Below are 27,465 nucleotides of genomic sequence, written 5' to 3' on the forward strand. Positions count from 1 at the left end.
GAGACAGGCAAACACTTTTCCCCACTGAAAGGAAAACTGAGGCACAAAGACACTTAGTCCTCATGTTTGGGTTGGCACAGGAGGTCAATAGGAACTTGGCACTAGATATCCATGCTGCTCCCCTTTGTTCTATGCTGCACTAATGTCTCACTGAGAGGAAAGTTGGGAGTTGAACAAAAAAAATTTGGGAGAGATGTGTTTGAGGGTTTTTTTAATAGTTTTTTGAAATGAGGTCCCTGTTGCAGCACTAACAATGGGGATTGGTCAAGAATTCTTCTTCTAAAAGACCTTTTCCTCTCCTTGTGATGAATGCTTGTTCATTAAAACTAAAGCTTTTTGTGGGAATTCCATGGGAAAAGTTTTGCTGGTCCAGACAGAATTTCTGGTCAAAAGAAATGAGGGAGAGAGAGAGAAAGAGAAGGAAATCTGCCCTGCCTGGTACAGCCTGTAGCTCTGGGGTTAGGCTGTTCACTTGGTTTCTTTGCTGATGGTCAAGTCAAAGCAAAGATGGCAGAAAACAGTGGAATGTGACAGCACCTTTAAAATAAAAAAATAAATGGGTATAATATTATTATTTGTTCTAGGAAGACTGCGTCCCACTGACTTGCTGTCTTAAATGTTCTTTCTCTAAGAAAAGTTTAGTTTAGGCAAAGAAGGAAAACCTTTCTTTCTCTGCCTGCAACTCCCATTAACAGGGAATAGGCTTTTAAGTACCCTGCATGTATAATAAATATATTTCTGGTTTCTAAGATGACAGCTTAATTTCATAACTGGCATTAAACTTTCTAGCTTTGCCATAGGCTTTCTCTATTCTCCATTAACCTGGCCTTGGTAACAACAGCAAAGTTTCCAGTAAGCAGTTTGACTGGAACAAGAGGACTTCAGTGGAGCTGGAGCTGGGATAGCATTTGATGATCCCTTTGTTACCCATGAGACAATCTTTCAGGGTGACACTGCATGCAGTTCATGCCAAGTCCCAGACTAGGGAAGCTGATGGTGTGGATTTCCCAGCTGATTGTGCTGGCTTTTGAATACGCAAATGTTAATATGAATGTTTATTTTTTAAGGGAATTAAGTGCTGTTAGAGTGGTAGCCTGGAGGAAAGAGTCTCTTCGGGAACTAGTGCTAGTTAACACATTCTGCTTAGCAGACAGATGTCACTGAAGGAAATTTCCACAAGGCTGTTGTCAGAGTCAATGTGTTTGCTATTCTGATCTCCTCCAGCTCGGGGAAGGCTTGGTGGATCTGGAAGGGGTTCAGAGAAGAATTGTGCCATGTGGGACTCTCCATCATGTAAATGAGATGAAGTAGAAATCTGTAAAGCAGGGAGGAACTTCCATAGCAGCTACTTCTAGATGTACATTAGAACTGAGTAAAGTATGATCTCCTTGACACTTCAGCTGTGCCACTGTTATTGCTAATGAGGGGCTACTGAATGCTGGTGACAGAGTCTGCATCATTACATCTGTCTGATATCAACTGAACAAATCCTCTAAGATTTGTCCCACTCAGCCTTTAAACAGCCTGCAAACAGAAACAACTACCAGTTAGTTATGTATTCTGGTAGTAAATGTGACTATTCAATTCCCACAAATTTCTGTTAATATGTGCAGAGAATTTTTCTGGTTTTTTTATGCCATAGCACAAATGTGTAAATATGTAGATTTATTCTGTGTAATTTGCATACCTAACTGTAAATGTATGTAAAATAACATAATAATTCATTAAAGGAATTATTTTTTTCTCTTGATTTCAACACCAGTGGCTTATTTCTTTGTTCTAGCACATACTTTATTTTTTTCAGAGTAATTTTACTGAGAGTTTTGCAAGATTCAAAAGACTTGAGAAATCTGGGTTTGACATTGTGCACTCAGGAAGCTTTTGGGATTTACATAGAAAAATTCCTGGAATGTAGTTCTTTTTTAGCAGAAGTTTTTCTTCCTTTTGCTTGCAATATAATGATGACAGAAAATTTTGCCCCTGCTTTTTTGCTTCCCCCAAGCTGCCTGAGTGATTTGCCTCACCTGATGGCCAAGAGGTGAATTGCTGTCAGCAGACTGTGGGTAAGTGGGGCCCTTTGATGTCAGTAGTTTGTTAGTGAACCAGAGGGCCTCTGGCTCAGTGACTTCTCTGTCCATGTACATCTTGGGAACAGTCTTCTTTTTCTTTTTTTCTTTTTTTTTTTCTTTTTCACCCTTCTTCTTCCTCTTCTTCCTCTTCTTCTTTGTCTTCTCAGATGTGAAATCTGTCAGCAAAGTGAAGTCATCTTAAATATCAGCTGTGGCTTGAGTTCCCTTTCAGTTTTTGTTGATTTTATCCCCTCCTGCTCCTTCCCAGTAAAGTTTCTCTCTGCTTGAGTCAGACTTACTGACACTTAATTCTGTGTTTCTGTTGTATGGGTTTGTATGTGGCAAAGTTCAGGTGCCCTTCACATTCCCAGCCTTGACAGTGATCTGAAATGCTGAGGAAAGTGAGACTTTTTGGGGTCTCTGAGACTCTTTCAGCTGCTACAGTTCAATTAGAAACCAGTAAAAGTGCTTCTGGTACCCAGGCATGCTGTACTCAGGTGATGCTGTGCAGAGCTGCTGGAGTTTCTTGTTGTATCTGCTGCTAGCAAGCTGTAAATTGGCACCCCTTCTGTTCCCCAAATATGGAACAAAACTTACTCTCTCTACAGCATAATTTATGACCAAAATACAAGTTATAACTAATGGTGTACCAACAGGCAGGCAAAATAGAGGGAGCCTGAGCATTGTGTTTGTTGAGTTGTGTGCAGTCCAGTCACAGGAGCAGGATGCTGAGGTTATGCTGTGTCTGCTGGCTGATGATGCAAACATCTTCAGATTTGGGGTGTACCTAGGGTGTCATTGCTGGTCAGTGGAAGAATTTTATATATTGAAGTCTTGAGGTAGCTCTTGGCTGTGGCAAGGAATTACAGGTCTTGTGGCCTATTTATAAAGATAAAATTAAAACCACAGTAAACTGCAGGGGAGAGGAAGGCTAGGGAAGAAGAGGACAGCTGTTTTTCCTGCTTCTGTTTTTCATCACTGTCCTAAGGATAAAAGTTAGGAGTTAGATTGTTGTCTTTTGTTACCCTAGACTTAGATTGTTTTCAGTTTTCTTGACTGCTTTCTTTTCTTCACTGTCATATTTTCAGTAGTTTACAAAGTTGAAATAATTTTTCTGCTTGTCAAAAGGCCAGAATACCTGAAGAGTTATAATTGCGAATTTCTGGCTGTTGAGCCAAATAAGTCTTACCATCTTGCAGGTACTCTGTGCTTCTCTTGCCCCTTAGATGGCTGGTCCATGTGAGAGGCAGCAGCCTGGCAGTGTCCATGCACCATACACTCCTTTGTGGGCAGTGCTTGGGCTCTGTGTGCCAGGCTGGCTGCAGAAGCCACTTCTGGGCTTCTTCCTGTTCTTTGGTGCATGCCACTACTGTTCTCTTTGACAATACCTTTGGAAATAGCCTTTCCTGTGTTCTTAAGGCACAGGGCCTTACCTGCCGCTCAGTAGAAAGCAGTGTTGGGTGCCCTTTGTTGTTTTCCAGGTGAGGAACACAGTGGAGAGTGCTGGAGAGGTGATGGCAATGGGGGTTGAGTGAGATATCCCATTCTGTTCCCTGCTGAGGTGTGTGCAGATGCTGTCTGCACTGGGTAAAGCTGTGTTAAAACATAACCTGCTTCTCTTGGGATCATGTTGGAGAGGTGGTATTAAGAGGAGGGAGTGTTTTGCAGTCTGGAGAAAGAGACAGAGGGGCAGGGCAGGGTGTTTGCATCCTTTGTTTAACTGGAAAATACAAGTCACGGTTTAGGATCTCTCAGCTTGCAAAAACAAATCTGGGAAACGCTTACCTCATGGCTGCATTAATACTGAATTATTTTTACCTGACAGTTCATTTCCAAAACCCAAGTGATCAAGAAGGGTTTTTTCTGCTGTTTCTGGCATCTTGAGCACCCAGCCATCAATGTCTTCAGTCCATAATCTTGTTGTGTCACAGCTAAATGTAGGAGAAAGTTCTCAACCGAGAAGTCCCTCAGTCCCTGAGGATGTAGACATACTGATGTTTGATGGGAAGGAAACAGACACAAAGGGCTCCTGATGTGAAGGATACCCATATCCCACTGACCTGAGCAAAGTGATCTTGATTTGATTCCTTTTTCCACCCCCTCCAACCTCCCTTTTTTCTTCCAGAAAAAGTTCACTCCTGTGACCAGGAGAGGCAGAGCGCCTTGGAGGAGGCCAGGCAGAACCCCCGGGAGGGCATCGTCATCCCTGAGTGCGCCCCTGGAGGACTTTACAAGCCCGTGCAGTGCCACCAGTCCACTGGGTACTGCTGGTGCGTCCTGGTGGACACGGGACGTCCCCTGCCTGGTACTTCCACACGGTGAGAGCTCTAGCCAGGCCTGGGAAGGTGCCTGGCTGGAGAAGATGAGATATAAAAAATACTGCTGCAATATGAAACCAGTTCCTCACCCTAGAGCAGTCAGCTCTACACTGCTTTCCCTAGAGCAAGCAATGCTTTATGTGGTGTTCCCTGTTGAGTGTTATTGTGCAGCTCCCTCTCTATCCTCTCTATAGGAGTTGGTGGACATTAACTACTGTCGTTACTTTTCTCTGTGTTAAAGTATTCATACAAAGCGGCCTTTTTTTCTTCTGGCTTGCTTTTGTGAGGTAGAAGAAATGGGGGCTTTGCTTAAGAGTATAGATAGTGGGCATGAGCAGTGAAAAGACAAGTGTCTTTGTTGCATTATCATCTGCTTTATACTTCCATGTTGCAGCCACTTGAATCCTGACCAGTAGGGAATTAGAAGACTGCTTGTTGTGCATGTGTAGATTTTAAAACAGAGATATTTTTTTTTTCAGTCACTCTCTTGAAACTACCTTTTCTCAGTTGGAGTTTGGAAACAAATTGCAGGTCTGGCAAGTTGCAAAAACAGGCCAGTAAGAGCTGGGACTTAAACTTGGCTAGATGTAATGATTCTGTAAAGCATGGACAGCTTTGAAAAAAGAATTCAGCCTATGCTGACAAGAATTGAAAGACGGCCCCGTGCTGTTTGTGGGTTTCAGTTGATAGCTGGTACTGGACTTCAGAGTGTGTTCTTCTTTCTCTTTCCGCTTCTGCTGCTGTTGCTGACTGTCCATAAACAGTCAGATGCTTGAGAGTGGTATTTCTTCTGGAGGTTTATTGGTTTCCCCTGCAGTGAGCAGACAAGGCACAAGCCATTGACCCTGGTCAAAGCATAGTGCCGGTCTAAGCACACCACTAATAATGACTTGGTTGTGGATTTAATCCCTGTATGGGCCACTCACTTAAGAGTTGGATTCAGTGATCCTTGCTGGTCCCTTCCAGCTCAGAATAGTCTGTGATTAGTGACTATGTGATGACGCTAAAGCTATGTTACATAGCTTAGCTTCTGCTGTTCTCCTTTTTCAGATATGAGACCCCAGTGTGTGAAAGTGATGCCAGATCGAAGAGCACAGAGATTGATGATCCCTTCAAAGACAGAGAACTTCCAGGTTAGAGGAACAAGATCCTGTCTCTGCCTTCTTACCCTGTGTTACCTTGGGACTCTTTAAGAGGCCAAGAATATTGTTGAGGAGATTGGGGAGTTTCCTCACAGTGCATGCTTTACCATGGGGTTTATTTTGTGAGGTTTTTTTAAGATCACCTTCAGTTTCAACAGTGAACTGGAAAAGGCTGGGTCTGTTCTGGGTGTGTTTATTGCCTGTCTGCCCTTTGAAATTTCTGGGATTAGAATTTTCTGGAGAGAAACCAGGATGCCTGGAGATACCCTGGGGGAAGAATGGGCTCAAGATTGAATGTTCCTTAAAGCCCTACCAGGACAAGATCCTTTCTATTTAGCAGGGCTTTTCAGCAGCTTGATGCTCCCTGAGTCACTGCCAATTGTCAGTGCTCTGATTTGCTCCCTTTCACTGACTGCATGGACCAGGCAGAATAACCCTCACAGTATACTGAGGTCCTTTATCTAATGGTGGCTTCTCACTTAACTGGACTTTATTCCTCCTTTTCTGCCTGGGATATGTTTTATTTCCCACTGCTCCTTGTTTTATATTCTGTTTTTCCCTCAGAGTGGCAAGCATAATTTGCTGTTTGCCTACCTTTTTTCTGCTAGGAATATGTGCTGGGCATTGGTGTCAGTGCAGCTCTTAAAAATGCTATCCCACCTGTCTGTGCTCTGTTTTTTCCTTCTGGCTCTCATCTAAAGAGCAGAGTGAGGGGCCTTCACTGACAGGTCAACCTTTGCTCTCCTGAGTGGGGACTGCTTGACAACACAAGCTACAGTGGATCCCTCTGCACCATGAGGAGGTGGTGGACACCACTAATTCTGCAGACGTAGCTGGTGACTCTGGATCAGCTTAATGTTCTATGGGTAGCATAAAGTGAGTTGTTCCTGAGCAGGTTAGCAAAGGAAATGAGATTTGTTCCAGATCTGCCTTGTGTGTCTCCTAATTGTTGTCCTGCTGGCTCCTGACTTCAGACCCCAGACCTTTCTGCTTAGAAACTCTGCCCTCAGCAGGGCTCTCTTCTATGCAGCTCCTCATTTTCATGAGTCATGTAAAAATTTCCTCTTGCCTCCCTTTCACATTCAAAGGAAATCAACCAATTGGTTCAAATATTATGTCGTGGGGTAGAGGGAGGGAAGCCAGCTAAATGGATTACATTAAGGCTCATTTTGTTAGGAAATCACACTAAAATGGAATAACCTTACATCCTTGATTCCCTATTTCCCACTCCCATTGCTTTACCGTCTATCCTTGCACTTCTTCTCTGCCTCTGCAAAAGTCCTTTGCACTTTGGCTTTTTCTTTGAGACTCTATTTCTGATCTCAAGAAGACAGACTGGTTTTGTTTCCCTTCTCCTTTCCCTTCTCCACTGAAGCCAGACAAGGGGACAGGAACTGCTTGTTGCATAAGAGGACACAGGATGCTCTGTAGCTTAGCAGTCTGCTCCCAATATCAAACTCCAGGAGAGCTACCCTCTCAGCTCAAGCCGGTTTTCTGTGCTTGTGTAAACTTCAAGCTCTGTTTGGCTGCACTGGTTGGTATGATTGTTGCCCAGAGAAGTTTTGAATGCCCCACCCCTGGAAGTGCTCGAGGCCAGGCTGGATGGGGTCCTGAGCAACCTGATCTGGTGAATGGCATCCCTGCCCCTAGCAGGAGGGTTGAAACTAGATGATCTTTAAGGTCCCTTTTAACCCTAGCCACATTCATTGATTCTGTGATTCCCATTACTGAAAATACCCCTGTCTATGGAGAGACGGGGAGACAGAGGATCTGATCCTGGTTTGTCTGCCTGAGAAATGCTGTGCTGCATGAACTTCTTATGCAATCTTGAGGTTTGTTTGATTAGCTGCTCTTGTATGCAAAAATTTACTGATGATCCAGAACTGCAGGGGGTGAGAATGTTTCTTTTTATTTCTTAGCAGAACTGAATGTCAAGAAAAATTCTTGCTTTAATTTGAGACTGATTGCATCATTTGCACTCAGTTCTGTTACGGGGACCCCTTAATTTATTCCTCTTGTAGAGGTTTGCCCATTCTTTAGACTCCCAGTGCTGCAGGCGGTGCACTTCTTGGCCTGACTGAAGAGACCCTGCAGAGGCCCAGGTGGAAAAGACATAAGTTCAGATCCTTGCACACCTACATATACTCTTCACAACTTGTCATGACTGTGGCCAAAAGTAAAAAAGAAAGAAGGAAGGAAAATGTTGCTTATACATAGCAAATGGCAAACTGCTAATTCCTGCAGATGGTGAGATGCTGGGAGCCCAGGGAGATGACTTCTAGCAAATAGTTCTTCAGCCTTTTCATTACCTCAACAAAAAGCTCCTTTAAGTGAGTGGTCTACTCTGGCTGCAATACCAGCTTACCCATTACAATGCTGACATTTTCTGGACCGTATGCCAAGTGACTGCTGAGGGGTGTGCATGTGTGCAGTGTACAGAATATGGAGACAGGCTAGGGACTGTTGGTTAGCTATTGCAGAGGACAGAGCCTGTAATACTGCAAAGGAGGGACTTTTGTCAGATCAGTCTGCAAGCTGCTTTCAGCTGTCAAGGGATTACAGTAAGTCTCCGGTGCTCTGTTTGTGGTACATGTTCTTCTTTGCTTGTTCAAGAAAAGCAGAAAGTGTTGACCATTGCTCTGTGTTGCGGTGGGAGGCTGTTTGCTGACATCTACTGCCCTAATCAACTGAATAATTGATAGTGCATGGTCGTTTAGGGAAAGAGGTGAGGGATGTGGTGATGGCTTCTCTGTCACATCAAGAGGATACAATTGGATAGCAGGTGATGGGTTTTGGACAACAGTTGTGACAATAGTGTGTTGAAGTTAAGCACACCTGTTCTTGATTCCTTGTTCCTTAGCTTGTTCCAGGCTAGAACAGTGGTCACAGTGTTCATGGGGTAGTAAATGAAGCTTACTTTAAGCAGCAAGGAAACAGCATAGATTGCCTTTTAAAGGTGAGGAGATGGAGAGTTTCATTGTAACAGGCTGGCGCTGTTTAGGATAGAAGGCTCTGTCAGTCCATGGTTATGATGGTGGGGAACTAGACAGCCTCAGCACTAACTAATGGAAATGGTTACCAAGCTCATCTTCAACCCACTTTGTCCTGCTTAAGCCAGCAGTGACTGGAGGTGACTACCACATACCAACTCAGTTTGACATATTTCCTATGTAGAGTGATCATGTGAAGAATGAGTTATTGTGGTAGGCGCTGGCAGGCAGTGCTTTCTGTGCCTGAAGAGGAGAGTGCAAGCAGCAGACCTTGCCTTGTGCTCTGGGATACTTTAATCTGTCAATTAGGGCCTCAGAACAGCCACATTTGCCTCAGATGATGATCCAGGAGGTAATGAATTGTTTTGTAAACTTCTCTGCAAGTGTCACCATGGGAACTCCCATCTGCCAGGCACTTCCAGCACATCCCTGCAGTTTTGCTGGTAGAGAGCTGGGTGAGACCATAAAGCTAACCACACAGTCTTCTTGCCAGATAGTGTTGATTACCCTGCATGTGCCTGGACAAAAGCTGCAGGACAAATTGCCACGCAGAGAAACCCACTGAGGAATTCTTCTGCCTTTCCTTAGAGACTGTATTCATGGTTGTTGCTGTCTTATAAACGAGAGGTTCTGACTGATCCTTGCTGATTTGGGGTAGGGGACTAGCCTGTGTGTTCTTGCATTAAACCTCCTCTTTTCTTTCTGCAGGCTGCCCAGAAGGGAAGAAAGTTGAATTTATTACCAGCTTACTTGATGCTCTGACTACGGACATGGTACAGGCTATTAACTCAGCAGCACCTACTGGGGGTGGGAGGTGAGTCCAGAAAGCACGGCTGAATGCCAACCAGGTGGCTGCAGAGCTCTGGGTGCCCCTGAGGTGGGGGCAGGTGGGAAAGGTGTTGCTCTGACTGATTTGGGTTCCTCTGGGTTTCTGAGAGAGGATCTGAGGCTGCTTTGTCCTGTCATCCTAGCTCTGCTTGCCTCCTCCCGCCCCTCCTCCCTGGCAGCTGCTCCACCATAAAAGTTAGTATAGCCCATTTGAAGTGTGAAATGAGAGCACAGTGGGAGGAAATGGCTTGTTCTTTTGTCCCTTGGTGCATGAAAAGACCTAATAAAATGCAAATGGATTGAAGGAGACCGTGCGGCCTAGTGGCTACCGCAGGGAGTGAAGAATGTGAACCAAATTCTTGGCAGGACCAGCGCTGTGGCTTTGCTGTGAGGCTGCAGCCAGCCTGCCGATGAGGAGGGGAGCTGTTTTTCATGGCCCTCCCCTCTGACCAGCTGCGTGTCCACCCCTTTTGGAAGGAGCAATAGGTCAGGCCTGTTGCAAGGGGTGGGCAGCAGTCTGTGTTCCTGGGGAACTGGAGGAAAGTTGAGGTTGTGTCTCCCCCTCCTGCTTGGTAACAGCAAATCCCTGCAGCGCTGCCTTGGGCCAGGCCATTGCAAACGAACCGGGATGGATTCAAAAAGTGCTACACTGCCTCAGCTAGGCAAGGCTTCCGTGGGTCTGGATTTGCCTGACTATAAAAGGAGTCAGTGCTGGGGCAGCTTGCAGGGATGGCACAGTGACTGATGTGCCCAGGTCTGGAGATGGAAGTGCCTCTGCACAAATGTCACTTGTATGGGTATTCCTCCAATGTGTTGACAGTAATGTTGATCCCCTGCTTTCCTCTTTCATAATGGAGAAGGAATCAGTGCCATCTTTTAACTGCTCAAGACTATTCAAGGTCCTGGGCGGCATGGCTGTGTCCCTTGGGTTCAGTATGGACTACTAGTGAATTCATATGGTTTTAACTTCACATTTAGACCTTACAAATCAGGCCAGTGACTTGTATGTGTGCCTGCATGCTGAATATTCTGTAACCCGTTGAATTAGTGCTGTATGCCTAACATGTCTGTATTCATATAAACAGGATGAAAAATGCCCCAAGGATGGGAAATACATCCTTCTCTCCCAGACTTAGGCATTCCAATGTCAATTCTGTCTAATTTGCATGGTTCAAATGCAGCGGGTAGGGGTGGTGGGAAGCCCTGGAGAGTATTTATTTGGCATCTTTGGCACTGGGACTGAAACACAGCCAATGTAATCATCACTCTTAAAATAAAGCTTAATATAAACCGATGTTGTAGAGACCAGGGATGTATGCCCCCACTGCACTTCTATAAACCAGCAGGCTTGCTTCCTAATGTTCCCCAAGCTTTGTGTATTTCTCAGCTTTCAATAGAGGCCTTTCTGGTGGAATTTTTCACTGCCCAGCTCTTCACACAGTCATCACATTGATTTATTTTCCACTCCAATGTCAACAGCCCAGTTGTAAGGGAGGAAAATTAAATCTTTTAGCAGGTTGTCCTTGGTAAGGCAAAAGACTGCTACCACCCAAATACTCTGCCATGATTAAATTCAGATAACTGCTCTGGTTTAATTTTCCATGTGCCTCAGCTAGACTAAGCATGTACCCCAAACAACATGTGTCAAGCTTTTCCAACTCAACAGGCCATGATGGGACCTGTTTTATTTTTAAAAAAAAAAGTAATTTCAGGGAATTTTTTATATTTATATAAAAATTGTATCAGTACATATTTCATGTGTGTTTGTGGAGTTGGGAAGCTGTATCTATGCAGTGAGTCCGGCTTCCCAAGAGTCCCAAGGTGAGGAATATCCTGAGTTCTCTCTTCAGGAATTGGCTTCTGATGGTGTGAACAGGTGTATTCTTTGCTGAGTAAAAAATGGCTGGATCCAGAGAGTGGCTGGTGGCCAGTCACAAGTGGTGTTCCCCAGGGCTCAGTATTGGAGCCAGCCCTGTTCAATATCACCTTCAACAACCTGGACAAGGGGATTGAGTGCCCCCTTATCCCACCAAGTTGTGTGGGAGTGGAGAGGGCCCTGTGGAAGGGCGAGAGGGATCTGGACAGGTTGGATCAGTGGGCCAAGGCCATTGTATGATGTTCAGCAAAGGGAAGTGCCAGATCCTGCACTTGGCTCACAACAGCCCCAGGCAGTGCTGCAGGCTGGGGGTGAGTGACTGGAAAACTGCCCAGCAGAAAAGGACCTGAGAGCTGGTCTGCACTGCTGAACATGAGCCAGAGTGTGCTCAGGCAGCCAGTACATACAGACATACAGAATGCATCTTTAGTATCAATATTAAAATTAAGGACCAAAGGAAGAGAAGAGCCTTTCCAAAGTGTCCAGGACTAAAAAAGCTTAACAGTGAGAGTCTTAAGGAGCTCAGACTTCCTTAGGGAATGGAAAGAAAAAAAAAAAGGTTGGAAGTTCATTTTGTAAAATCTGAGTATCTCTATAGGGACAAAGGCTCTGCAGACCCCTAAGTCTAGCAGGGAAGAATGTGATTAACTGAATATAAACGAACTTGTGATCAAAATTTCTTTAAAGCGAGGGCAGTTCTGAGCCAGAGTGAAGCCATGAGGGATGTGACTGATCCCCTCTCTCTAAAGCTTTCTTCTTAGACCTGATATGTTTCAGAAGGACTTGCTTTAGTCAAACCTGAGTTATGGTCCCAACAATAATTTGATTCACATTCTGTGACTATGATACAAAGAAAATCAGATTAGATTACCCTGCTACCTTCAGTCTGAATCTGGATATGTGAGTGCAAACTTCTGTGTTTGCTCAGTGTCTTTGCAATTAATATCCATATTAGCTTTCTGGTTCTTTATGAGGGGGGTGGGAGGAGGAGGAGAGAGTGGGATGATGAGGGAGAAGCATGGGAAGAAATTAGAGGTTGGCATTTGAAATACTACATAGAGCTGTGCTAAGTTGCTCCCAAAAACAATGTAGTAGTAGGAAAGTGAGGCAGTAGCTTGGATTCTTTCAGGCCATGTAAACAAAACCTGATAACACTATTTTTTTTAAACTGGGCATGCTTAAAACAACCTTGTAATCCCTTATAGGTCTTGTCTTGTTTAAAGAAGTTCAAAGCTATTGACTTTAATTGAGTTTCTCTTGCTTTACAATAATGTAAATAATGTAAATGAGATTAGAACTTCCCTTCCTCATGGCTCTGGTTTATATTACAGCATAATAGCCAAAGAGACTTAATTTATAGTTTAGAAACAGAAAATCTCTGGTAAAATTCATTCTTAATTTTAAGTTTATGTTATAACTCCAAGACACATCTTGTTACTGTGTGTTTTCAAAGTAATTAAAGGAGCAATTTTAGAGAATTGGTTTATTAGCCAGTACATTGTATCCTTACTTAAAAAAAAAAATCATTGTTGAAATTGTTCACAAGTGAGTACTATATAATAGGAACAGTACTTAAAAATTTAGTCTTAGCTTTAGTACATTTTAGTCTCTTTTCTAATTCTGATATAGTCATATTACAGAGGACCTAAATTAAACTAGCTCATAGGGAATCCCAGCCTGGGTTTCCATTATCTGAGAAATTCTCTTTGGTCCCTGCCAATTCAGAAATTAGTTTTAGTTGCCAAAATGTGTGCATTATGGCTTGCTACATTGTCAGCAAACATATTACTGCCCTGTGGAATTTGAGGTAAATGGGCAGGTTACAACAGCCACCCTTATCATGTAACACAGCAAATATCAGTCCCTTAATTTAAAGTTGCCACTTATTCCCATGTAATAGCCCCAAAAAGAACTCCAGAAAATGGCCCTGAGGTTCCATTTCATGCTCTAGTTGAGCAGTTTGAAGCAGGCAAGCACAGCTCAGCACATCTCCAGGGTGTTCTGAAGCCAATCCATGTTTTAATAAAGATTGACACTTAAAGAGTGCAGGGAAGTTGATGCTCAACTCCTATTGCCTTTCAATTGAAGTTGGATACTAACTTCCCTTTGTCCTCTTATGGAAATTCTAGCCTAATTAAAGATACAGGAGAGTTCATGTAAGAGGAGGGTCTTTGAACAGTCAGTGAGGAATGAAAGGATGCGATTTTTTTACCTTCTAAATTATTTATCCTAAAATCTTCAGAAAAATTGTGTTCAGAATAATGTTTTATATACAACTTAGCCTGAAGAGAGAAAGAAACTGGCCTGTAATAGGGGAGATAACTTTTGACTGTAAAGGAATTATGCATTTCCCATAATTAATTTGGACTGGGTAGTACCCTTCTGTTTAGTCTGAACACAGCTTAGTTTTTTGTTGGCTTCTTGATTCCTTGGCTACAGGAAAGGAGGAATAATAAAACAAATACAGGATCCTTTTGCAATTCCGTTATAGTAATCCTAGGAATCCTCTGATTCAAACCACATTCCACTGTTACAGACTAACTTTAGGCAACTGCGAAGAACAACAAAATGGGAGTAAGAAATGGAAGCAGAGCAAGAACAATTTTGAATTTTACCTCAGTTTGTCAAACTCATTGCTTTCTATGCTTAGTGCTGGCACTTTGGTGGTCATCATGAATGCTGTCATGGGCTTTGACTGGAGGGGTCAGTCACACTCCACCCATTCTTTATTCAGCAACAGCACCAAGCAGGGTATATATATATATCCTTGCAAAATACTTACAAATCATACAAACTTACAGCTCTAACTCCTTTAGACATCCTGACTACAAACATATCTTGTGTGTGTGTTGGGAATGAAAGCTGGACTAATTAATTTTTTTTACTCTGTAGCATTTGCTACCAGCTTCTTGTCCATCAGTGTTCTTTCATCCTGGAATAGGTCCCTCTGGCTTATAGGCTCTGCAGCCCAGCTAGATGATGGGCTGATCTTACTGCCTTTACGTCCTTCTGCCTCAGCTGCTAATGTTGCTACATAAAGTTTGTAGTACAAAAGAATAGATTTTCTAAGTCTTCAAAGCAGGTACCTGATGGGTACTTCAGAGATTGCAGCTTGTGCAGTGGGGCTGAAAGCGTTCAGGGAGCAAAGGACAGCTTTGGTAGGAACGGACTTCAATTTATTTAGTAAAATGTAGTGGCACATACTACACTTTGCACAGTTCTATGGAGCATAATGTGATGGCACACTGTACATGGATCTTTAGGGGAGTCATGTCCCACATTTGCTGCCCTTGTATACTTTAGCCTCTATTCCTCCCCTACTTCCCTGCTCCTTCACGCTGAGCTAACTGCTCCTTTCTCAAGGGGCCTCGGGGGCTGACAAGCATTACAGACTGCGTGCACAGTGCATATTCAAGCTGCCTATTTGATATTTTGGCATTCTCCAGCATTCAGTGCAGCTTAAAAAGTGTATGTCCATGGTTTTGCACAGCCTCTTTGTGTTCTTCAGTGACACCAGATGATGTGAAGGCATTCCGTAGAGGTGTGCCTCATCTGGAAGATAGCATTGTTAGAAGTTGCTGTACCTTAACACACATAACTCCAAGCATAAGTGACCTAAGAAATAAATATTCTGCTATAAGGGAGCTCTTAGAACATTATACAGAAGGAGGAGCAAGAGCCTACTTGGAGAAGACTGTATACTTGATGCCAACAAACTTTTAAGAAAGCTGGTTTGCTGTCTTAGTCTGTTAATGACAGACCATGCTTTTCTTCACTGTTGGAATATTGGTGGGCTTATGCTGCATAATTGAGCTAAACTTCCTGGCTTTTGTACAAAAGCAGTCCAGCAACAGCAGGTTACATTTGGAAAATCAGTTTACACAGACCTCCTTTCTTCACTAGTGCTCATTCTTTAGGTCTGACTGCTTGCCACAGAGTGCTAAAGAGGAACAGTTAGGCAGAAAAGTAAGTACAACTGTAATGCAGTCAACATGAGAAGGATGAGAAGGCTGTCTTCATTTTGGTAGTTCTTACTGTGTCTTACAAAGCTGCTACAGCACTGAAGCAAGGTGCTGGAATTCAGTGACTTTTAGTGTGATTGGAGTTAGAGCAAGAGATGTTGGAAATTGAGAATGTACAGGACAGCTTTGTTCTGTCTTGATTTTTCTGATTCCTTTATGGTCTGAATGAGAGGTGGCGCAATAAATGAAGTTTATATCTGAGGGCTGATTTACTTCTCTTGAAATAGTATGAGGAGGAAGTGGAGGGACAATCCCCTGGAATAGTGCCAAGTGTGTGCTCACAGGGCAATTAGAGCCCGGACTTGTCTGAGCTGACCCGGCAGGCATGGCTGGTGTCATGGCACATCAGCAAAGCTAGGTGGCCTAGCAGTGCTGTGTAGTTGCATTAATTCATGTTTCATGGGTGGTGCCTAAGTGCCTTTCACGGGCAGTGGTCTAAGTCAAGGTAGTTAAATACAGTACTGTAACTTCATCCTTCTGTAGTGTATCATGGAATTTCCTGAGCCAGGGCTATATGGCCACCCTGAGATGATGGGGATCCTTCCTGTGCTGGCATTCTGGATGATAACCAGAGATGGCAGGCAACCAACCATCTCAGGAACTGCAGTCCTGCTAAGCCAGCCAACAGAAAGTGGTAAAAACACAGAAATGGCTGTATCTTCCTTTTTCCTAAAGTCATAGCCATTAAACTAATTCCTTTTAGCTTTATTAGCATGCTGCAGTTTTCAGCATGAGCTCTCAGCATGTTTGTAATGGCAAAGATTGATTTAGTGTCACCTCATGAGTCAATGTATTTGTATTAGCCTGTGAATGTCCCTCATTTTCTTTGTGGAAGTGCTGAAGAGAGCCATGTTGCCTTTCTTGATAACTCATAAAAGCCCCTCCTTGGTGTGCCCCTGGAAAAGAGGCACTTTAAAATCCTGCTTCTGAGTGCCTCTTTAGTAGTGAAAAGCTCTTGTCTGTTGTCTTTCTGCTGTTGGTTCTAAGATGCTCTGCTATTTTCTCCATTTCTGCCTCTCCAGTTGTGGGCCTTCAGTAAACGAGGACAAGCCAAGGTGTGAACAAGGGCAGTCTCTCATGCAAAAGCTCGGGTTTTATCCTTCTGTTTCAGCAAAGGCAGAGTATTGCCCTGGCAATACAGACCTCCTCTGAGCCTGTTGGAAACATGCTCATCTTCAAATGATAGCCAGCTTCTTTCCAAAAGGGAGAGAGACCAATAGCTATGGTAATAAATGCCATAAAGACAGGACACAGGATGTGTTTCTGTTCTCTCCTGTCATCCTGGTCAATGCATGCAGTTTAGAAAATCAGGACAATTCCTTAACTTTGGGGGAGGGGGGGAATTTTGCAATTTTTGCTTGTCTATAGGTGATTCCTGGTGCTTGCCTGGTATTTTGGTTCCCCAACTAAGGCAGACTTATTCCTAACCCCTTCTTCCTCCTGCACAGTGTTTATCCCATTGTACATTCACCAGATGCTGTGACTGAATGCCAGCCGGCCTCTCAGTTGAGAATTCAATGAAGAAAACAGTTTCAAGCAAAACCCTGGGAAAAATGTTACACAGTTTATCTGCCTCTCTATACTGTGTGTTTACTTGTTACAAGGATTCATGTATGTCTGGATAGGGGCTACCTTTCTAATTTCTATCCTTATTTGTAAAAGCTACCAGAAAAGGTTAATGAGGATCTCAGTTCTTCACTTAAACTCCAGTTCTTGCTTCCTGCGTGCTGCAGAGTCCTCCTTACAAATGATTTAATTTACCATAGGGGTACAATGTGTGAAGGGGTATTTTTCAGGCTGTGTAGCTGCATTTTAAAGGCAAAACTCGTTGTGCGAGCAAGTCAAAAGAATTTTCTCTCTCCTAGTTCCCAACAAAAAAAAACCAACCCCAAACTTCAGTGACTATAAAGGTATAGATTCTACTAGTTTCTGAAACAAGGTCAACAGCAGTCTTGGAGAACATTTTATAGGGTACTTGGGTTCATGTTTCTCCATCAGCTAGAATGCTCCAAACTCACACCAGAATCTGGCTGCCTGCAGTGGGCAACTATTCCTCTCTGCTTCCTGGGGAAGGAATTTATGCAGCAGCTGGATATGTTTACTGGAGTAAGTCAGAGCAATCAGTGCCAGTGTGGCATGTCTGTCTACCTATCCACTAATTTCCATGCACTAAAATGCTTTATTCTTGGAGGAAAAAAAGGTTCAGGCCTCAGCCTCATTTCAGCTTTCTCTGTTGGCATGCTCATCATATGGAGAAAAGACAGACTAGCTTAGAAAGTGTCTTCTCTGTTTCTCAATATCCCTGAGGAATAACTCCCTTTCCCACTGCTACTGCAGAGCACCAGACACTGCTTAAATGGTATGGCATAACAGTAGTGTTCAGTGATGGCAGGAGGTTGACAGGCAGCATTCTGTATTTATGTGTCTATAGCTGTTGCTCTTCCTTGTTTTTTCTCCTTTTCCTCTCTGATATTATTGTTGTCTACAGAAGGAAAATATGAGTCAAATAGCATCAAACTTGTAACACCACAATGATTAAGAAATGAAACAAACTGAAGTTGCCAGCTCTGTAGTACTGCTTTTAATGGATTTGTGGTTTTTATCTTATGTGGAACTCTTATGTGTAAATCAAGTATGTGAAAAGCATGAAAAATGCAGAAAATACAGCAGAGGAGTTCAGATTATGTAAACAGATACAGGAAGAAGAATATTATATCTTGCCAAGGACATTTTCAAATAATGAATGTGTCTTGCATTAAATTAATTTGTTCCCTTTCTGAAGCTAGATGTTACTGTCACAGAAACTACCACAACAGCTGACGCTCATGGATCTCTTGCTGGTAATTTGAATGGGAGCCCAAGGGCCAAAAAGACCAAGGATATTGTCTCTTGCCCTCTAATGAGGATCATTCTGGGATTAGGCAGAGTTTCAGCAACTGGTGTGAGGAGAACCATAGCTACTGATGGTGTCAGACTCCAAGATTCTCTTGGCAATTCACTTGTTAATGCTAAAGGACATTTTTAGAAAAAGTTCATCTATCTCAAAAGAGCTCAGCTAAAAGGAGGAGATTGGAAGACCTGTGTTTTTTGCTTACTTTGAACACAGCATAGCACTTGCCTGATTCACTGAGCAGCTCTTGCTCCTCAGCATGTGCTTGACAGTGTTGGTGTGAGCACCCCTTGTTGGGGGCCTGTGCTTCCTCTGTTCCAGGTTCTCTGAGCCAGACCCCAGCCACACGCTAGAGGAGCGAGTGGTGCACTGGTATTTCAGCCAGCTGGACAACAACAGCAGCAATGACATCAACAAGCGGGAGCTAAAGCCTTTCAAACGTTATGTGAAGAAGAAAGCCAAGCCCAAGAAATGTGCCCGGCGTTTCACTGACTACTGTGACCTCAACAAGGACAAGTCCATCTCACTTCAGGAGCTGAAAGGGTGTTTGGGAGTCAGCAAGGAAGGAGGTGAGTGCCTTTTCTTCCTCATTGCATGACAGTAAAAACTGACAAACAAACTTGACAAATAAAAACTGAGTTACAGCAAATTCAGAACTACATTTTCTCCTACCTATTTCAAAAGTGCCACAGTTTGTGTGAGCAAATGAGTGGGATTAACATACTGCCGTGCAAATGTAGCTTGTTACTTGTGTTATGGCTCCATCTTCTATGCCCTATCACAGACCTCTGTGCTAAGCATTATACAGACACAAGACAATAGATAAGAGTTCTTGGCCAGACTTATTCTGTTTGTACTGTTGATGTCCTCTTGCAGTTAAGATCAGGTCCCTTCTGAGTAATACCGTGCTAACAAGATTCTGTTGTCTCAGCCATGCAGGTTGGATGATGTATGAGCCAGCACAGGCCCAGGCCTTCTCTGGAGACCCTGTTTACTAACAGAAAATAATATTTATTTTCATTGCTAAATTCAGCATGCAGGAGAGTGGATGATGCAAAGAGAACAACTCAGAAAGCAAGCACAGGGCTGTACTGTCGCCCTTTTTCAAACTTAAATTGTACTTTGAGATTGGTAGAGAAATAAGGCATGTGAATAACCTATTTTCCTTTCTGTTTAGTGTCTGAGCAATCAACCCACCCTCCTGCCTTTTTTTCATCTTCACCTCATCATCTGTTGGGACCCAAACCAAAGTGATATTTTTGGAAATTTTAGGAATTGAAACAGTTCAACCCAAATTCAATAATTATCAGTCATTCTTGACTGTGGGCAGACTTGCTTGGCAGGAGAAGGCAAACAGGGAGATTCCAGGGGACTAATTTCCTGTGCAGGTGTTTTGGCTTTGCAGCTGTTGTTATATGTGTCATGGTAGTTGGGAAGGGTGGATAGCTTTTTTTTCTCCCATCTGAATCTTCCTTAGTCCTTTTCTCAGGTTTAGCATGAGTGGGAAGGGAGTCAGTACATTTGGATGTTGGGAAGTTGCATTTTCTAAGTGCTTTGCAAACATCTTAGTTACCATAATAAGCATATAGCATTACTTGTCAGCTGTGAGAAGCATTCTGCTTCCCTAGCCCTGTGGAGGTGTTTTTTTAGTCATCAGTACCTTACTGAGGAATGACATACCAAAATAGCAATCCTTAATTTTATTACCTTCCCAATAAGATGAATATGCCAAATGAGTTTTATTGCTATTTGGCCTGGAATAAGACTCTCTGGAATCTGCTACCCTGGCCAACTGAATGTTCAAAATTTACGTTATGGAAAGGGAAAAAAATCAAAGGGAGAGAAGAAAGAAAATGTGAAGCTTTGAGCCCATGTGAAGGGGAAAGAAGGCAGCACGACATTGTTGTGAGTGCCTGATTGTCCAGCTGTTTGCTGAGAACATATCCTTGACCTTTCATGGTTTCTTCTGTTGTATGAGGACAGGACTTTGGTCAAAAAGGGGCTCTGATCTTATTCTGTCATACAGCTCCACGTACCTACTACAAACCTGATAAGCCTTGAGGATCAAAGATAAAGGGATAAGTTAAAGGATGCCGAGGACTAAAAAGCAGGGCAGGGGGCAGTGCAGACAGCAGGTACTAACATGGAAGAAAGAAGTGAGTGAGAGTGCTCCAGAGGTGCAGTAAACAAGTTTGTAATGCATCTTTTTTAAGAAGTCATGAAGTTGTGAGGTGGTAGATGACATATTTTCTATGCTTCCTATTCAAAAGAACTGCTAAATTTAGAAACAGTCAGTATCTTTGCCTTTGACATGGTTCTCCACAAATCCTCTCTAGACTGGAGAGAGATGGTTGGTTTATTAGGAGAGTAAGGATTTGGTTGGATGGTCACATCCAGAGGGTGTAGGTCAACAGCTCAGAATCCTGATGGACATCAGGGACAAGTGGTGTCCCTTGGGATTCATACTGGACCAGTGTTATTTAATACCTTCATTAATGACATAGTGGGATTGAGTGCACCCTCAGCAAATTAGCAGATGACACCAAGCTGAGTGGTGCAGTTGCCATGCCTGAATAATGGGATGCCATCCAGAGGGGCATGGACAAGCTCAAGAAGTGGCCCCATGGGAATCTCATAAGGTTTAAGACAACCAAGGGAAGGTCCTGCACGTGGTTAAGGGCAATCCCCAATATCAACACAGACTATAGATGAACAGATCCGAGCAGCTCTGCCCAGAGGGACTTGGGGTGCTGCTGGGTGAGAGGCTGGACATCACCCCGCCATGGGCACTGCCAGCCCAGAGAGCCAAATGTGTCCTGGGCTGCATCCAGAGCAGTGTGGGCAGCAGGGCCAAGGAGGGGATTCTGCCCTTCTGCTCTGCTCTGCTGAGAGCCCACTGCAGGGCTGCATCAACTCTGGGTGCCAGCACAGGAAGGACATGGGCCTCTTGGAGTGAGTCCAGAGGAGGTCACCAAGATTAGAGGGACAGAGGGTCTCTACTGTGAGGAAAGGCTGAGAGCACTGTGATTGTTCACCCTGTAAGAGAAGGCTTGGTGACCCAATTGTGGCCTTGGTGACCCAATTGTGGCCTTCCAGTACCTGAAGGGAGCCTATAAGAAAGAGGGAGAAGGACTTTTTACAATAGCACAGAGCAACAGGACAAGGGGAAATAACCTCAAACTGAAACAGAGTAAGTTTAATTAGATGTGAGAAAAATATTCTTTACTGTGAGGGTGGTGAGAGCTGGAACAGGTTGCCCAGAGAAGCTGTGGATGCCCCATTACTTGGAGTGTTCAGGGCTAGGTTGGATGGGGCTCTGAGTAGCCTGGTTTAGTGAAAAGTGTCCCTTGCCCATGTCAGGGGGGTTGGAACAAGATTAACTTTAAGGTGCCTTCCAACCCAAACCATTCTATGATTCTGCCATCTTCCCCTTTCTCTAACTTTCCTTTATCTGGATCATAGGTCCATGTAGTCAGTCCCTGTTTTGCTGTCTGTTTCTTTCTCTGTACTGTGGCCTCCAAAGATCTGCTGGGGCTGAGGTCACTGTGGGTTCAAGCCAAGAGCTAGCTGGAAACTTTTTTCATGAGGTACTTTCAGTTGTAAACTGCTAGTCAGATGAAGACAGAACTTTTCATGGAAATGTTTCTGTTTCAACAAAAGCTTTGTTTGAAAGGTTCTTCTGGTCTAGCTTGGATGAGGAGGGGTTGGAGGGAGACAAGGAAGGTTAAAATTTCCCTTTGATATACTTCATTACAAGTGAACTTAGCTCAGATGTTCCAAATCCTGTTTGGGTGTCCAGTAGCACAAGGACTAAACTGAAGTGGGTCATCATTCCAGGTGAGTATGCCTCTTGTTAGGCAAATTGAACATTTGTAATAGTTTTGAAAATAAAACATAATACAAATTTTGTAGTATTTGGGATTCTGAAGAAAACAGATATTAAGTGTTCTGCATTTTTGGCAGTGTTTTGCTTTTTTTTTTCGTGGCCAGTTCCATCCAAACGTGGAAATAGAGCTGCTTAAAGGAAGCATAGAGCATCGATAACACACTAGTGTTATGTGCTTCTCAGGACCTTGAGAGTCCAAATAAGATTTATATGTGGGGATTCAGCTGGAATATTTGTAAGGACAAACCTGAATCTGAGCTCTTTCCAGCTTAGAATCAAATCTGTTCGAGATGCATAGTTGTGTCTGTCTTCCCTTCCTCAGCAATCTCTTCATGCCTGCCGCTGCCTAGTATGTGGGTACTGCCAACCAGTGGTTCTCCAGTGAGGAAGTAAGCTGCCCAGTCTATCAGAAACCCTTTCCTTTTCCATCCTTATGGTGACCCAAAAAGCTGCTGGCAAATCTGCTAGGTCTGGTGGCCGCTTTGCACAGCTCTTGTCCCTCTCTTTAAACCAGACTTGTTTTTATCAGGGGCTTTTACATGGAAAAATGCCTTGGATCTCAGAATGGTGTGGCCACATAAAAGAGTCAGCCTTTGAGTGTTTGCAGAAGCCTGCAAATGGCTTCTTAAACTGGGGCAGAACAAGCAGGCAGGGCTTTTAACTTGGAGTATGCCAGAAACAGTCTTTGCCATCACTTGATCTAAGATTGTCTGTTTGAGGAATTGTGAAAGGAAAGCAGACTGATTTACAGCCTGTTAAAAGTTAGCATTCCTCAGTGTAGTCTGCACAGCCTGAGTTAAGGGGGGAACCATCTGCGATCAAACAACAAATGTATCTCTCTGCATTAGTCAAAAGGCAGGATCCTTGAGAGGAGATTGGCACATATTGTAAAGCTTTGCTGGAAAGTTACTGGACTCAAGATTAATTGGAGTTCAATTAATCAGGGCTGTAGATCCGAGTGAGGCTTACGCTAGTTGTGCTGGCTGCAAAATGTTGGAGTTAAGTTTTACCTCTATATTCTTCCAAGTTCAGGAGACAAAGTCAGCATTTTGTGCCTGCCCAAAGAGGAGCTAAGGGAATAAGCAGCAAAGAAATGTTCCTCTGCCAGCTGACGGGAAGTTCCCTTCTGCCAGCTCAGATCCTGTGATTGCTTTGCCGTCCAAGAGCTTGTCAGATGGTAGGTGTTGGGCCTGCTTCACAGGACATGAGGATGTCTGAGGTGGAACCCAGCCACCAAGAGCCAGTCCAGAAACAGGATTGAAATGTCTTAATTAAAAAGTGTATGTGTGTGTAATTAAACAGAATGTCACCTTCTACTGAATCTGAGGAAATGTTACAGAAAGAAGGAAAAGTAGACAGACAATCTGAACAGCAGGTTTCATTCAGTGATGTTTTGGACCTTTCTTATTGCTATCTTCAGAAGTAACTGCATGCCTGGGAGGCTGGGAATGAGTTGCTCTATATCATTACTGTACAAGTTGTTGTGTGAGAGAAGGTAGCAGAGAGCAATCACCTGGGAAAGGCCTCTGGACCAGTGATGATAGAAAATAACAATCGTGAGTGGCCATGAGAAAACTGCAACCACGTAATGACTGAATTAAAAAGGAATTTCAAAGTACATTTATGTGCTATTAGATTAGAATCAAAGGAGCTGTACTCGTTCAGTGCTTGGTTTTGTTTGTCTTGTTAAGATACTCCCCTCTGGAGCTTTGTAGAGGTGCTATAATTTGCCTTTAATCTTGACAAAAGTAAGCGATTATTTGAATCAGGACATCAGTATTGTGTTGAGAACACAAGATAAGGCTGTTTCTCTCCCCAGAAGGTGAAAAGTTTGCTCAGTATGTCTGAAGAATAATAATTTCCTATGAAAAGCTGCTGGGGTTTCCTTGGGGCTTTTTCTTTGAAAGACACCTAGCCTAATCCAGTGTGACTAGAACTGTTATCCAAGACAGTGTACTTGCGAGGATGAGCAAATACTCAGCTTTATGAAACTTGCCACATGATGGGATGTTACCTATAATGCCCAAGGGCTTCCCAGCTATATGTTAGTAACCCATGGTCACCACCTGCCATATTCCTTCCTCTCCTGTGTGTCAGCAGTGCAGAGTTACTGTGGCAGGGTTTTGCCTTCGACAGGTACCCATGGCTGGCCTGGTTGCTATGGCAGGCAGGCAGCTGAGGGCAGTGCTCTCTGCCCCCAGAGCAGCAGGGGATGAGCCCCAGCGCAGTTTCCCACACGGCTGCATGGGGCCATGTGCAGCAGTGGTTCAGTTCATACCAGCCATGGCATAGAGGGATGCTCCTGCCTTCTGTGCACACCAGCCTGGAGATCCCCGCCTCTTTCCAAAGACAGGCAGTGCTCCCTCAGCTCTTTCCAAAGATGGGTTGTGCTCATGCACAGCACTGTGCTGCAGGCTTACCTGCACTGTGTGGTAAAGGTGAGAGGGTTCTTTTGGATGCCCTCTGGCTTCCCCAGCCTGCCAGCCAGGGCAGTGATGCACAGCCTGGCAGTGCCCTCCGGGGCCCTGGCAGCCACCCATGAAGGGCCCAGGCTGTGAGTGCCAGTCAGCCCAGGCAGATGCTCTGGCCCGGGCAGTGGAGCCTCTGCCCACAGCAGCAGAGCCGTGTTTGACACCGGGCATCAGCGAGCCACAGTTCTGCTGATCCTGGCAGGGCAGGTGGCTGTACTGGGCCGGTGTTCAGGGTCTGGGAATAACTTCCTGTGCTCACACAGTTTCTTATTAGTGTTCTCTAAAGCCAACAAGCTGTGCTTTGTGTCCCATTTCAGCCTTGGCCCCTGTCACCTTTTCTCCCTCTGGCTTTTTCTTCTCAGAGCTCCATTCCTATCTTACAGCCCAGCCTCCTGGCCCTTGGGGCTTCCTGCACCTCGCTCCTGCCCTCTGAGCTTCTGCCCATCTTGGTCCTGTACAGAGCAGCATGTGCAGTAGAGTACTTGATGTGCAGAGCGAGCTGTGCATCAGGTCATGTGCATGCACAAATCAAAGTCATGGAGGGTGGCAACAGGCTTACTGCTGCTGGCTGGGAGCAGGAGCTCCCATTTTCAGCTCGCCCCTCCTCTGACATCAGAGAAGCAGCTCACAGGAAGTGTGACATGCTTTCAACAGCTCCTGTAATCCCTGAGCTGTCTGCACCCAGTGCAGAGGCCCTTGCCATGAGCTCCATCTGGTGTAGGGTACGTGTACCTGTTGTAACACAGTCACAGCTCTGCCCTTCTGCCAGGTATAAGTTCAGGTCTTTGATTTTAGGCACTTGTTTGTTTGATTCAAGTGAAAGATTTAATAAACCTGGGCTATCTGTATTGCCTGTACCTTCACTCTCTTCTATCTTCCCCCTTTCTACATGGCATTATTTTGCTTGTTTGGGGAAACTTCAGGATACTACTTGCATCCTTCCTTTCTTCCTTCTCCTTCTACTGCTCAGTTTAACCTTGTAATTGTTGTTTCTTGCCCACGCAAAACCTCTGGATTTCATTATACTCAGCTACTACAACACCAGGTGTTTAACATCTCTCATCTCAGGCACACTGGTTAGACACTTGCATGTGACTCCTGTTGGCAGGACTTGCTGTGAGCATGGTCAGAGTGGGTGCTTTGAACCTGCTCTCTGGCAACAGACAAGGGAAGGCTCCTTTGTCATGCCATGGCATTTACTTCCTTTAATGTGGTTCTTGGATTTTACAGGTAGCCTGAGCAGTTTGCCCAATGGAAAAAGACAAGGCCTTAACCCTTTCAGTGAGTATCTTGTCAAAATGTTTCTTTTTTCCTGTGATAAGCATGTATTGCAGAATTCATTCTCCCCTGTTCTCCTATGTTCATGAACAGCAATATAGATACAGCTGGAAACCAAAGTTGTTCTTAAGAGGTATAAATACACCAATGTGCAGCTCCATTGCATCATTTCAAAGTCCAGCTCTATGTCTTTTGCTGAAACAGACTATATGTTGCTAAGGAATTAGAATAGGATTAAGCAGCTATGGGATGACTCCTATCCTACTCTTCCTTCTTCTGTCAAGCAGTAATTTAGGTGATTTGTTGTGTTTACATTCCATTACTCCATGGACAAGTTCCCATGAACACTGTTCTCTATCGTGGTAAAGGTCTGCTCTCCCAGTATTTTGGGCATTGAATCACATAGACCGACCCTGTCATCAGGCATGAACAATAACATCATTTGCTTTGCTTTTAGACTTGCAGCCTCGTGGTTTTGTTGGGTACTTCTCATTTTGGATTGTAAGAAGCAGTGAGAAGTTCTCCCCTGCCTGTATCTTCTGCTACTTGTTCTATAGCTGTCCTACATATGTCTGGCTAGATTCCTTTTTGTGTTGAGGAGACCTGGGCAGTGTATTTGTTTAGTGCCAGAAGTCTTCCTATACCTCTTGCTGTCCTCCTTGTCTTCCTGGGGAAAGTATGTGGTCCTGGTGAGATGGGCTGAACAGAGAGCTGAAGATAAAGATCAACTACACCTTGTGCATTGATGATGTGATGTTTCCTGGTGTGTCCTCCATTCTGAGTATGTACTTGGTTTTTGCCTGCTGCTAAAAGCTGAGCAGAGGCATTTGAACAATTGCTGTAGCTTCAGCCCCCTCCTTGTCACTCAAAGTGTAGGACAGGTCATCTGCACTCCCACGCTACACTGCACTTACAGACATGGAAAACAATCTGTTGTTTTTGTGAGCTGGTCATGGGGCACTGCAGGCACCTTTTGCAGAGCTGTGCAATTGATTGCAAATATGGCTACCTGAAATAATTTTGCATTTGACAATATTTGCCCCCCTGTGACAGGGCATGTTGATCAGCACTGATCTCACTGAGGCCTTCCTCCCAGTGAGGTAACCTTTTCCCCTCAAATCCCTACTTTTGCTGTCTCTTTAGCATGTTTTCACCTGTAATTAATCCACAGAGCTCTAGCTCTGATCCCATAAGAGCTTTGGTTCTTTAAGAACCTCTGCTGAGGGGCTTAACAAAAGCTTTCTATTGAAGAAAGGCCTCCAAGACCTGCTTGTCTCCTAGGGAAGGAGGCAGCTGGCTGTGGCTGATGGGGAGATGGTGGCAGGGCAGCCTGGCAGCAGTGGATTTCTGCATCAGCTGTGCCAGGCAGAAGAGCAGAGCAAGGGATGTTGGACCAGTTGTTTCCCTAGACTGCATGCCCATTTTCAAGGAGGGGGAGGAAAGTGGAGTTTTGTGTTTAAAAATATGCCAGTCCCTAAGGCTCCATGTGACTCATTCAGTGCTTTTTCCAGCACGGCTGTCTCATTAGCCCCTGGTTGTTTTCAGCCTCACAGCTTATTCTGGGATCTCAGCTTTCTGGGGCCATGGCTTCAGCAAAGACTATACTGGATCTTTATCAGTCAAGTTTCTTTTTGTTTTAATTTGCCTTTTTCCCTTACTTGTGCTGCTTCTGTTCTGTTTTTCCTTCCTTGCCCA

At 44.2% G+C, this 27,465-nt stretch overlaps 1 protein-coding gene across 4 annotated transcripts in view; it reads left to right on the top strand.

The window, feature by feature from the left end:
• Window positions 1-27,465, top strand: part of SMOC1 (SPARC related modular calcium binding 1) — a 106,507-nt gene that overhangs the window by 75,431 nt on the left and 3,611 nt on the right. For 3 of the 4 annotated variants that reach the window (XM_031065510.1, XM_031065514.1, XM_031065519.1), the window contains exons 8-12: window positions 4,195-4,387; window positions 5,438-5,520; window positions 9,228-9,333; window positions 18,457-18,704; window positions 25,723-25,773. In XM_031065510.1, the coding sequence (XP_030921370.1) occupies window positions 4,195-4,387; window positions 5,438-5,520; window positions 9,228-9,333; window positions 18,457-18,704; window positions 25,723-25,773 (681 nt within the window). The remainder of the gene's footprint in view (window positions 1-4,194; window positions 4,388-5,437; window positions 5,521-9,227; window positions 9,334-18,456; window positions 18,705-25,722; window positions 25,774-27,465) is intronic. The other variant, XM_031065523.1, reaches the window with a different exon arrangement.

Source organism: Geospiza fortis, unplaced genomic scaffold, assembly GCF_000277835.1.
Source record: "Geospiza fortis unplaced genomic scaffold, GeoFor_1.0 scaffold54, whole genome shotgun sequence".
In the NCBI taxonomy this organism is placed as follows: domain Eukaryota; kingdom Metazoa; phylum Chordata; class Aves; order Passeriformes; family Thraupidae; genus Geospiza; species Geospiza fortis.